Source organism: Leptidea sinapis, chromosome 17, assembly GCF_905404315.1.
Source record: "Leptidea sinapis chromosome 17, ilLepSina1.1, whole genome shotgun sequence".
Lineage (NCBI taxonomy): Eukaryota > Metazoa > Arthropoda > Insecta > Lepidoptera > Pieridae > Leptidea > Leptidea sinapis.
This window is the reverse complement of record NC_066281.1, coordinates 13,172,241-13,185,504: the sequence shown is the minus strand read 5'-3', so window position 1 is coordinate 13,185,504 and position 13,264 is coordinate 13,172,241. Positions and strand designations below refer to the sequence as shown.

The 13,264-nt window shown below is 38.0% G+C and overlaps 1 protein-coding gene across 7 annotated transcripts in view; it reads left to right on the top strand.

Moving 5' to 3' along the window:
- Positions 1-13,264, top strand: part of LOC126968890 (tensin) — a 183,117-nt gene extending 169,853 nt beyond the window's left edge. For all 7 annotated transcript variants that reach the window (XM_050814027.1, XM_050814028.1, XM_050814029.1 and 4 more), the window contains 10 exons: positions 1,353-1,643; positions 2,383-2,508; positions 2,779-2,905; positions 3,272-3,426; positions 4,588-4,760; positions 5,437-5,692; positions 6,571-6,727; positions 8,077-8,249; positions 9,732-9,846; positions 11,176-13,264. In XM_050814027.1, the coding sequence (XP_050669984.1) occupies positions 1,353-1,643; positions 2,383-2,508; positions 2,779-2,905; positions 3,272-3,426; positions 4,588-4,760; positions 5,437-5,692; positions 6,571-6,727; positions 8,077-8,249; positions 9,732-9,846; positions 11,176-11,214 (1,612 nt within the window). In that variant the 3' untranslated portion in view covers positions 11,215-13,264. The remainder of the gene's footprint in view (positions 1-1,352; positions 1,644-2,382; positions 2,509-2,778; positions 2,906-3,271; positions 3,427-4,587; positions 4,761-5,436; positions 5,693-6,570; positions 6,728-8,076; positions 8,250-9,731; positions 9,847-11,175) is intronic.

Sequence of the window (13,264 nt, the reverse complement as noted above, 5' to 3'; positions counted from 1 at the left end):
AATAATACACAAAATGTAAGTTATTCATTCAAAATTAATTTATCACCTTTAAAGTTAAAAACGAATAATCGAGTCATCAAAACATTTTTAAATGCTTTTTCCGGAATTGTGTTAAAACGGGTACCACGATCACGGACGAGTAAAAAAATGAGGACTCCGTGTCACCTTACATAACAGTGAAACCAAAACAAGCCGGTGAACGTGTAAATACATAGCCCCACGCATACACTTACACTAATAAAAGCCGATCGGCCGCCATTATGAGATTTGTCATCGCCTGTGACAGATCAGTTTGCGTCAGTGAAAGTGTTAAAACAATACTTTAAAAGTATATGTGGATATATGATTATTTAAGGGAGAAAAAATTGTGTAACTGGTATACCCAGTAACCGCACACACACTATCATAAAGGTGCTTCACTTGCTAATATCACGGCGCGGAGTCCTTCTTTTTTACTAGTCCGTGACCACGATTGGGTATTTTGAGTTGAGGATAAAGAAACAAGTCGGCTGGAGCCATATCTAGTGAATAAGGAGTTTGCTCGATGGTATAAGTATTTGCTAAAAGTTCACTAACAAACTAGCCATCATTGGCTTTGTACGATAATGCATCATTGTGGTGCAAAATCCAAGATATAGTTCTCCAAAAATCTGGCCTTTTAGTTGAATTACGCTCATATAATATAACTAAAACCAGCAGTGGATCTAATGCCAGACAAACCTCAGTAGTTTTTGGCCTTATTTGTTTTTTTCAGTAAATTCTACATATTATAATCTTTTATATATATAATTCTTTTGTACGTGTGTTGACAGTGACAACTCCTCCTAAACGGCTGGACCGATTTGAATGAAGTTTTCTGTGTGTGTTCAAGTGTATTCGATGATGGTTTAGATTCACATTTAAACTACCTCCTAAATGGCTAGACCGTTTTGATGATTTATTAGAGTTTTCCAGTGAATTTGAGATTGGTTTAGATTCTCAATACAGTTGACATATAATTCTCGTACGTATGTTAGTGATCTCCTCCTAACGTCTGGACAGAACTAACACGTGTGTACAGAACAACGTCTGTCGGGTCCGCTAGTAAATAATAAAGTATTAAATGTCCAGAAATATTGAAAAAAGTCTAAGACAGATTCCAACTGAAACTTATCCATCTCCAATACTTTTATGACTGGATGTACATGATTTGCGGCTTCAAATAAATACTATATATATATATATATATTATGTAATAAACACTTATGATGGTCAACATTCCACGATGTAAACTGGTGTTTCTTACTTCTTCTTGGTTCTTTCTTTCTTCACAGAAGCGTAAATGTTCATACGAATTTATTTTGTCGAAACAGATGGACAAATGGCGATGCAGAATGGATAGAGCGGGCGCCCAGCACTCCGCGCAAGGTACCAGAGAACATTGACACGTGGAGGACGACCAGCAGCTTGAGTTGGAGAGATAGTTCGCGGAGCCACGAGCCCAGACGGTCGGAGAACGGAACAGAGAGCACCTCGGGCTTGACGTGGCTGCAGAGACAGCAGCAGAAGTTGAGGGAGAGGAAGGAGGCGAGAGAAAGAGTCGCCCGGTTGCCACTGGAGTGGGATGCACCCTCCCGACACGTGCGACGGTCAGCCAGCCATCGGTAATAATACCACACTATAGAATTATTATTACTGCGTCAGTCACCTTGTATTATCTAGTTTTAGAACCAATTATGGTAAAAATAACATAACATTTGCAGGAGCACAGCTATACAATAAGCTTCCGAAAACTGTTAGAGAAGCGACTTCGCTCAACATCTACAACATCACACAAACCAATGAATAATAACATCATATTAATATAATAACAATAAACCATATCTTGTAACTTAGACCACCGCCTAGCAGCAATGAGTAAATTAGCCTCTCATTCACTGATTTTATGTTCTCATGTAAGTCACTTACACTGTCTGACTGTCTTTATGAGAAATAAAGTTCTTCTTTAAACCGAATTGAATACGGTGATTGAATAATACATGACAACACTAATATGTATTCATTCTAATAATTTAAACATCCTACGGATCCTATGTGTTTTTACTTTGCCCTTCGCTATTAAGATGACGTTAGTAATACAACCCACTCTTGTTTTACATAAATTACAATGAATTCACAACCACTTTGTATTGATTTTGTATTTTTAGTTCAATTTTAAGATTCTTCTTTAATACTAAAACATTATTTACGTGATATTAAATATTTATTACGAACATACATTCACGGAATTACATTCACAAATAATTTGCACAAAAACGTCCAAATAACCCAAATTCCAATACACACGAATTAATGACCTTCGTAAACTTTGAGATGGTATAATAAAGTATAAGTTATGTGTAGAGTGGACGGCTACACTAGCGACACCACGGCGTTCGCGGACGACGATGAAGACTTCAGCGTGCCCCTCCACGTCAATACCAGGACTGTACACAGGACCGACAGCGTCAGTCCTCAGGCTCCAGACAGGTACATATATAATAATAAACATAGATAATATACATAGTCTAACCCCGGAGTTTTAAACACACTCAATTAATTAATTATATACCTTATATAAGCAATACAGACTGCACTTTGCTATTAATATTATTTAGGCGCTTAAGTTGCATGCTTTCATACTACAATACATTTTTGAAAGACTTAGGCGTGGTTAGAAAATACAACTCTTCTTTGTACAGTTCTTTTACTACAGAGTTTTCTATTTGTTCATAGGTTCTCATGTTTATTCTGTTTTAGGAGCTCATCTAAAAAGTTCATGTACGAGAAGATGACGATGCGCGAGTGGAGTACTAGCACCGCCCCCCGCACCACCGCCACCCTCGGTCTCTTGTCGCTGGCCGAGCCGCTCGACAACGACGTCACCGTGAGTCTTTTTCTCATTGTATACGAGAGCAGGAGATGAGGAGTTACTCTTTTACGGAATAGGAGGAACACATACGACATACGTGTCACCTGGTGGAAAGCCACCCACACTCTCTTGCAACCCCAGTGGAATTACTGTAGCGTTGGCGGCCGTTCGAGTATATGTATACGCTTTTTTTTACCAGGTGACACCGTCAAAGGAAATGCATTTCACAGTTTGGTTGTAAATCATACATCCAGATGGTGAGGACGATATTTATAATATAAGAATGATAAATCAAATTGCAATAATTAATGTGTCAATATTCATTTAGTAAAATGCGGTTACTTTAATATTAACACTTTTATTTTATTGGTATACGTATAGATCCGCGAGCGTTCAGAGAGTTGGTCGCGAGCGGACAGCCGAGCGGATAGTCGAGCGGGTACGCCAGCCTTCCCCACTCATCCGCGCACGCCATACCCGCCGACGCCAACACCCTCGCTCTCCGCGCGTCCACCTCGCTCTCCACCCTCTTCAAGGTACTATTTAACCAATAAAAAGATATTTATTAAGATTCTGTCACTCGCGTGACCATGATGTTTAAAACAACTTTTGAAGTATGAAAAATAATGGTCATTGAATGAATGGTCAGTGAATTGTTTACACGCCATGATTGTTTTAAAACTCTTCAACATGTTATGCACAGCGGTCGTACTGATTTATATGCATAGCAACAATTAATGCAGTTATTAATTGTTGAACACATCTTTGACGCCTGGGATTAGTCACAGGATGCATTAAGCATTTTTTGTGATTTGTCCAATGGATTTGACTGCGTCCACCATGAAACTTTACTCCTAAAATTAAAGCACTATGGAGTAAAAAATACAGCTTTAAATCTGTTCAATCATACTTCAACTTTCAAACGGCAAACGGTCCACGGCTAAATATGAGGGAATAGGTGTTCCGCAGGGTTCTACTCTCGGTCCTTTCTTGTTTCTTATATAAAATAACGATTGTATTATTTGCTGAGATGAATTATCTTCACATTAACAGTAAAAACCAAATTATTTACAAAAAAAACAAACACAGTGCGGCTACAAACCAACGTTCTTATAAATGAACAGAGGTTGGAACTTGTAGACGCTGCGGCGTTCTTGGGTATCACGGGAGCTAAAAAGCTTCAATGGGGTCCAACTAGCAGATAGTCTCACCTCTGTTGCTCTTAATAGTGATTTTAATTAAAATAATTTTAGGAGAGGTTCTTGCACCGTTTCTTCTTTCTCAGAACGCCATTTGTTTCAGAAGCGGTGGTAGTTTAAACTGACATCATAAAGAATTCTAAAGAAATCATTTTAAGAAAATATATACGTTTAAAATCTTTTATATATTTCAACGGCAACTGATTCTACAAAGTGACTAGCGAGCGGTTGTAGAAAATCAGACATAATCGTGGCCTGGATAAAATTATGTGTTCAAACATGAATTCCTGTGACATAATTCGACGAATACGTGACTGTTGAGAGTATACATAGTAGAAGGTTACACAAAATAAGCGGTGTGTGGGCTAATAATATGAATTACACTACTACTACGCTTACCCAGCAATATCTCGTAGTCTTTACCCGATCTAGGGTTACCGAGCGTAACGGCTGAGTATCATGAAATATGGCCACAAAATATATTGTTTGAATATACAGGAAGGATCGCGAAGGCAGCCCTGAATCTGAATACCGCACGTACAACGGCAGCACCAGCTCCCGTCGCTCCAGCCTGAGCGGCTCCGAGCTGCAGCACGTGGCTCCAGAGCGCGTGCGGTTCGCGCGCGACACAAGCCACTACTGGTACAAACCGAACATATCGAGAGATGACGGTGAGCTCCTGGATTATCATCTTCTTTTGTCAAACATGCTTTGGAAATTTGACCATAATTTTGACAACTTGCTTCGAGATTTTTTCGAAAGTTATTATTCAAGGAAGCATTCTTTTTTTTTATGGAATAGGAGGACAAACGAGCGTACGGGTCACCTGGTGTTAAGTGATCACCGCCGCCCACATTCTCTTGCAATATCACAAGAGCGTTGCCGGCCTTTAAGGAAGGTGTACGCGCTCTTTTTGAAGGTACCCATGTCGTATCGTCCCGATCTTTTTCATCAGTTTAGTTTTATCCCGTATCTATCGCGTTTTATACACCTTGTTCTACCGTCATTTAAATTGGCTTCTATAGTTGTTTATTATTGGAGTTCAGAGTCAGTAAATTATCACTCATTTACAAAAACTTCATGAGACTCATCTTATCTAAATATATATAACTCAAAGGTGACTGACTGACATAGTGATCATTGGCATGAAAAATGTTTAAAATGTAAAGGAGAGAATTTTGAAAAGCAATCAACACAATTTTGGTTACAACGTGTTGTTTTTTTAAGTTATGCAAAACTTTACGTGTGACCTGCGTAATATCGAGCCCTACTCGAGATATAATAGTATATGAAAGAATTTCTCGTTTAATAGTGATATTTATTGTTATTTAATTATATTTGTTTCAGCAATTTCCGCGCTGCTGCCGTTAGAGGAGGGATCGTTCATCGTGCGTGACTCCAACTCGTTCCCGGGCGCGTTCGGGCTTGCGGTGCGGGGAGGTGGAGCGGGGGGCGTGCGACACTTCCTCATCGAGCCAACGGCGCGCGGGGTTCGTCTACGCGGCTGCCCCGACGAGCCTGTGTTCGGCTCACTGTCCGCACTCGTCTACCAACACACGGTCACGCCGCTGGCATTGCCAGTGCCGCTCAAACTACCTGACAGGTAATAATACCAATTGAGCTTATTCCCTATGTGTATATATGTGCTTATGCACATACACGCATCCATAGACAATACGTCAAAATTCGATTATCTCCTTAACCCCTTTTTTATGGAATAGGCGGACAAACGAGCATACGGGTCACCTGGTGTTAAGTGATCACCGCCGCCCACATTCTCTTGCAACACCAGAGGAATCACAGGAGCGTTGCCGGCCTTTAAGGAAGGTTTACGCGCTTTTTTGAAGCTACCCATGTCGTACCGTCCCGAAATGGAACTTTTTGCAGTATGTGGAAGAAAGCTCCTTGAAAACCGCACTGTGGAGGACCGCCACACATCCAGATAGTGGGGATGATGGCGAAAGTGGAATCAGGTTAAACAGATCTTCGGAACACTCCCCGTGATAAATGCGGTAGAAGACAAGAATAATCTTCGTCGCATTATTCAATGATGGTTTTACGAACAGCCATTTTGTGGCATTATCTGCTGGCTGCTTGCATTACCGAATGGACATGCCTTGGGGCCCTTCGTGTCTAGAACATAGATACTCTTATATATTATTTCGCCAATGCACCTCTCTATGTTGGAAGAAGGAAGAAATATAAGGGAGTGGACTGGCATCAAGACAGTCCAAGAACTATTCCGCTTAGCAGACAAGGAAACGTTTAAAAAGCTGACTGCTGACCTTCAGTAATGGAGAGGCATGTGAAGAAGTAGAACGCACCTCTTGACCTCTCGTACCAATTGGGGATGAACATGTCCCTCAGTTTCCAATCAATGATGTTTTATGCCATGTTGTTTGTAAAATCGATCCCGTCAACAAGTTTTCTATTATTGTGCGTGTACATTCCTGTTAATCGTAGTATTTGTTTAACTACCAGGGACCCATGGACTGGTGGGAGTGCTAACGCAGCAGCCCGCGCTTTGTTGTCGACGGGCGCGGCCTGCAGCGTTCTGCTGCTGGGGTCAGAGAACACGGAGGCCCTCACTGGACCCGCGGCGGTCAAGCGAGTGGTACACAGCATACTGCAGAAGAAGGTAGGTCTATTGATAGCAGTTTACAATATGAATATTAAGAGGAGAATAAATCTCTGCTTTATCTTTTCTCTGCTCTTCTGCTTCTCTGATAGTGATATTAGTGAATTCTGTGAAAGATATTATATAATAGACTTGTTATATGACCATAGAACCAATGAATCATCATCGTCAGCCGTAAAACGTTCATTGCTGGAGAAAGGCCTCCCCCAAAAATTTCCACGACGGTCGGTCCTGCGCTGCCCTAATCCAACGTATTCCAGCGATCTTGACCAGACCGTCGGTCCATCTTGTGGGGGGCCTACGAACACTGCGTCTTCCGGTTACCATTCGAGGACTTTACTGACCCAACGGCCATCTGTCCGTCCAACTATGTGTCCTGCCTACTGCCACTTCAGTTTCGCAATTATTTGGGCTATGCCAGTGAGTTTGGTTCTCCTACGGATCTCCTCATTTCTGATTCGATCTCGCAGGGAAACTCCAAGCATAGCCCTCTCCATTGCCCTCTGAGCAACCATGAGCTTTCTCATTGGGCCCATAACTAGCGACCACGGCTGCGTACCGTTAGAGTGGCAGCAAAAGAATTTACAGATCTTCCGGAACGCTGCCCATCCTAGTTGGATTCGACGAGTGAGTGAGTCAAATTGGACCTGCCTTACTGGATTGTTTGTCCGAGGTAGACGTACTCGTTGACAATTTCGAGAGTACAGTTCCCAATTGTTGTGGAGAGTAGGTGCGACATGGACATTTGACATGATCTTCGTCTTGTCCATGTTCATTTCGAGACCAACTCCTTGGGAAGCTGTATTGAGGCCATGGAGCATATGGCTTCAGTCTTCCATGATCTCTGCGATGATTACGATATCGTCTGCGAATCGAATGTGAGTGATGTATTTGCCGTTGATATTAATACCCAGTCCGTTCCAGTCCAGAAGCTTAAAGACATCTTCCAACGCAGCGGTGAACAGCTTGGGTGATATAACATCGCCTTGTCCGACTCCCCGCTGCAATCAAATTCTTTCTCATAGTCCACGAACGCCAAGCATAGTGACTGGTTATACTTCTCTGTCTTCTGTATAACCTGCCGCAGCGTATGTATGTGGTCTATGGCGCTAAAGCCTTTTCGGAATCCGGCTTGCTCGGGAGGCTGGAAGTCGTCAAGCCTGCACACGAGATGATTCGTGATAAACCTAAAAAAAATATGTTCTATTAAAAACAAAAAAGCTCGCAATTGCTGTATTACATTAAAGCACGTGACAACCTCCATAACGCCTCCAGAAATTTGGTTTCGTTTTATGTTGAGCTCTTAAATGGTTGTTAAGAAAGATTAATTGAATTGTGTTATATTCCAGAGTCCTGCCCACGTGATACACTTCAAAGTGTTTGGAGGCGGCATCACCTTGACTGACTCATCCCGGAAGCTGTTCTTTAGGCGGCACTACCCCGCCACCAACATATCATACGCTGGCCTCGACCCAGACGAGCGCAGATACACTTACGTGGACAATGGAAAACAGTCTGAGAAGTAAGATCATTAATAAAACTTAGAAAATTCAGATAAAGTATCGACAGTTCTATTTAGCTATACTTTTAAATTCAATATTACTAATAAAACAGGTAGCCTTGACAACACACGAAATCACCACGTGTGGCTTGGGACTAGCACGTATTTACAAGTCATTATCCCCTTCAGAGAATCAGAATGTTGAGACAGATAGAATTACAGACACGTAAAGCATTCCCTTAACAACTTTGAGGGGCTGATGGGCGTAATGTGACGTCATCAGCGTTAAACCGATAGACTTCGAATATACTATACAGACGGCCTTAATAAATAAATAAATAAAATAAAAAAGAGTGTGTGTACTTATGTACACGCGTTAGAAGTTATACTTCGTTGGCGTATGGAAAAATAAATCAAATTTTATCAAATAGTTAAGATCAAAGATAGTATAAACACTCAGCATTTAAAGTTAATATAAACAAGTATAGATTTTTTTTATTTATACATAAAATTTGTTAATATACCAGAAATAAAACAAAACGAAAAAAAAAATATTTTTTAGATAATAATGTAATAACTTTTAATTAACGATGTAAATAAATTATACATACCGACAATTAACCTCAAATCTATAAATGCACTCAAAACAGTTTATTCAAATCAGTTTTATCACTAATATGCAATATATATAGATATACAAATAAATTATTAGTAAATACTACACCGTCGTATATGAAATTGCTTTCATAAAATAATATTTATTTATTCACACTGTTTAATTGTATTGTTACGAAACACGTGTTCTAAATATAAAAATACTAGAATATACAACTTGAACATAGTTATCGATTTTCATGCCATCTAGAAATTACTTCACGATGTAGAATTCAGGTGTCGGTGTTCGCGCGCATCGAAAAAATTCACTCTCATCATTTTTCTCTATCGCGCCAAAAGAAGTATAACTTCAAAAATATTCCTATACACATATTTTTATATACAATAAAAATAACTGGATAAACATTTTTTTTTAAATCTATATTATTTAAAATATTAAACGTACCTATAAAAAGTTAGGTGTAAGGACCGGTGGTAAAAGCCTCCTCTAAGTTTATCCATTGGTATCAATACCTGGCTTCTCTTTGCCAATGTCTCCCCGCAACGTTTACCACGTCGTCTTTCCATCTCCTAAATAGCTTCCTCTTCCCTCGTTTTATATCTCGAGGTACCCAATTTGTGATTGCTTAACACATGCCACCATGCCTGTTCTCCTCAGATCTGAACGATATTATTTATTTCTGTATCCAATTTTAACTTTTAAGCTGATTAAAAAACAATTGGAAGTTAAATAAAAATCCAATGTTCATTATTTTAAATGTTATGTAAAAAAGAAGAAATTTTTTACAAAAATCTCACAGCAAGGAGTTTTATTTTAATTTAAAGCAGCGAGTACCTACGCCATAGCGGCAATTTCATGCGTAAAATAATACCTTTATAAATTTCCAGGCGTATCTTCGCGTTCGTAGCTCGCTCCACCTCGGGCACTGACAACCAATGCCACGTGTTCGCCGAGCTGGAGCCAGAACAGCCTGCCACCGCCATCGTCAACTTTGTGAACAAGGTACAGAAAGACCAACATCCCATTGTGTCTATACCCAACTAAATCAAATAAATACATACATATTGCAATTGTCGTCCCTCCACTGACCTATATAAATACCACTGGACAGGCTATTCCATATGTTGGACAGCAAATTTGTGCCTATTTGAAGCGCCACTCGCGAGCATCCAGAGAACTAATTTTGACTTTTTTACGTATAATACAAATGGCTGCGAAAGAACGTACAATACTCTGAAGTACCTTTTTGTATTTTGAATTAATTTCGTTCGTTTTCCGCGTTATTCATACTTCAAGAATCAGCGTATTAAAGTGCACATATTTTTTTGTAAATAGTTTCCCACCATCTATCGATGTTTGCGAAGATTATCATCACTAGTTTTAGTACCGCAGACTCTCGCTACATGGCCAACAGCGCATAAATGGCGAATATCAAACAGGCACAAAAGCACTTTAACAGCCGCCAGTCTAGTGGTATATAGTAGAGGTCAGTGCATCCCTCTGTCCGTCTGTGAAAATAGTTTTTCGTAGAAACACAATGATGTATATTTGTAAGATAACAAACGAGCGTCTTAAGACGTCCTAAGAGAGGATGTAGGAATTTGTGGCAAGATGATTATATCTATCGCTCGTGGAAGTGGCACTTCATGTGACATGTGACATATTTGACGAGCCGCCACCTGAGACCCTCTAAGTAGCCGTCAGTAGCCGTCGCTTCTCCACACGTTGTCTATTGCATTTTGTTTATTTTAAAATTTTTGAAGTGAAACTCCTTTAGCATAGTTGTGATTTTAAAAGTCGATGAAACTAAAAAGCGAGAAAAATGAGACAGGCACATAAATTCATAAGATTTAAATGAATTATACATGCGATGAAGATTAGATTGTCTTATGTATAACGCGAGTATACCTTTATATATTCTGCCGTCTTGCGCTCGACGTATTACTACATAGACACCAGGAGAACATAAATAATATGGTAGCGGTGATAGTAATATCTTTCATAGCGGTTGAAATCGTGTGTTATCCTAGCAACATGTACCAGGACTTCATATGCAGCTTAGAGGTTCATGTACAATGCACGTTTCACTTCAGACTACTTTGTACGCACGCATTTTTTTGTTTTCATTATTTTTATCAGCACAGACTCGGTGTGCCTTATGTATAATATTAAATTTATTATAATTATTAATTATTTATAACAAGGTCCACTAAACTTAGTTTAGTTAACTAAGTAGAACTTACTTCTAATAAGGGATTTATACTTAATAGTATTTGTACGAATGTGGCTGATGTGTGTGGTTGTGTAAATAAATTATATATCTTTTTACAGGCTTTGCTTGGAAATACACCGAAACGGGATATGATTTAAGCATCGCAGCAATGACGCGGGGAGAGAAGAAGCATCGCATGCTTTGTTCTACATAAATATGTAGATTCTAAAGTAAACCCACAACAAGTATTCGAAGTGTCAAACACAATAATAAAAGCTAACATGAATGGATACGGTATCAGTTAAATATATAACTGTACGATGATATATATTTTGATATATAATATTTATTAATTTATAAAAATTTATTCCATTTTTATTGTTTTGAACTTGGTTTCTGTGAATTAATGATTTAATTAATTATTGTTATGTGTAAACTATAACTTGTATCAAAGATTTAATACGCTTCATAATCAGCAAGTACAATTTAATTCTTATGATATAAATTAAATGTATTTTATAACATCTTAGTGTAAGACAAACTAACTAGTCTCATTATTGTTTAACATAGTTTTAGTGATATATAACGTGCCTAATTCGTGAATATAATATATTCGATAGATTACATCCATGCTTAGGGTTGCCAACTTTTATTACAAGAAATAGAGTAGGTATATCTGATTTCAAAGGAAGTAAATATAGAGTACGGACTTCCAAAAACAGAGTACCATTTATTTTATATTTTCAAAAACGTTTTTTGTTTGTACTTTTTGCAGCACATAACAACTTTTCATAGTTTTTAAAATAAATGGTATGACACCTATTTTTTTTTAAGATAACGGGTGTGATATCATAAATAAAAGTTATATCTTTCCAAATTAAAGTTACATTTCAATGACGTTCTATACACATAGACATTGCACATCTTACAAAATCGAAGCCGAAATATGACACATACCACAAATGACACCATAGTAAGCTTCGACTGTTATGTATATACATTTATGCGTTTACTCCAGTTGTTTAAAATATTATTGGTCAATAGGCAGCAATGTAAACACTTTTTCAATGTAAGCTGCGTATTTTGAATTTAGAACCCGATTTGAACGGTGACATCAGTGGAGTAGCAGTTAGGTATTTTTTTATCGAGCCCATAGAAAAAGACTGTTGCTATAAGTTTAAAGTTTGTCAGTCTGTCCCTTTTTTCTGATCAAGATCTGTTCAGTCGGAGGTTTTCACGTTTTTAATCAAAACTCACACTCATAAAGGTGAAAGTTTGTATGTTTATTTATTAGTTTGTGCGTGTATTTGTTACTCCTTAACGCTCTAAATGTATCTAATAATTAAAGGTAACTAACCTATAATTAGAGAGACATAAACTTAAATATAATATTTTTATTCACATAAAATAATTACTGACACTTGTTATTAAGATGTTACTTCCCTGAAATCAATTTAAATGGGGTGATTTAACATGACTGGTAATAGTATAATGTACATTATGAAAAAAAAAAGAGTATTTTAGTATACTCTATTATTGTTAAGGATCCATAGAGTACGCCTTTAAGATATAGAGTACAATACTCTATTTAAGAGTACGGTTGGCAACCCTATCCATGTTATTCGTTGTAGGACTAATTAAGTACAGCATGCTTATTGTCGTGGTCTGTGTTTCTTGCTGTTTAATGTACCCACAATCTTGATTTATGATTAGATTCTAGGCCAAACGACATTTAAGTGGTTGATAAAATATCGTAATGAGGGGTGAAGCTATACGTTACTAAACAATGCAATATTTATATATTAGTGTCCATCCGCAGTCTTTTAAATTTAGTTAAATGGCCTTTAATCCGACCTACTTTGTTCTGCAAGAATATTTCATATTAATTAATTACACGGTCGCAATGATTTTAAATTATCAAAAATATCTCCATCACACATTATATAATAATAAGTACAAAAATATAAAATATCGTCATGAAATTACTTCATTAGTGGTATAGGGATAGAAAAGTTTATTTCGAGTGAAATAGCAGCACAGGGTAGAAATTTAAGATGAGCGGCTTGGAGATAGAAACTAAAATGCCTTACCGTGATTTATAATTAGATATATTATAGTGAACTAAACAAATACCCAGTGTTTTATATTAATAGTATGTCTGTTGTAAAATGTGTTTATTTGGTTATAATAAATTCATTTAGTAATTTA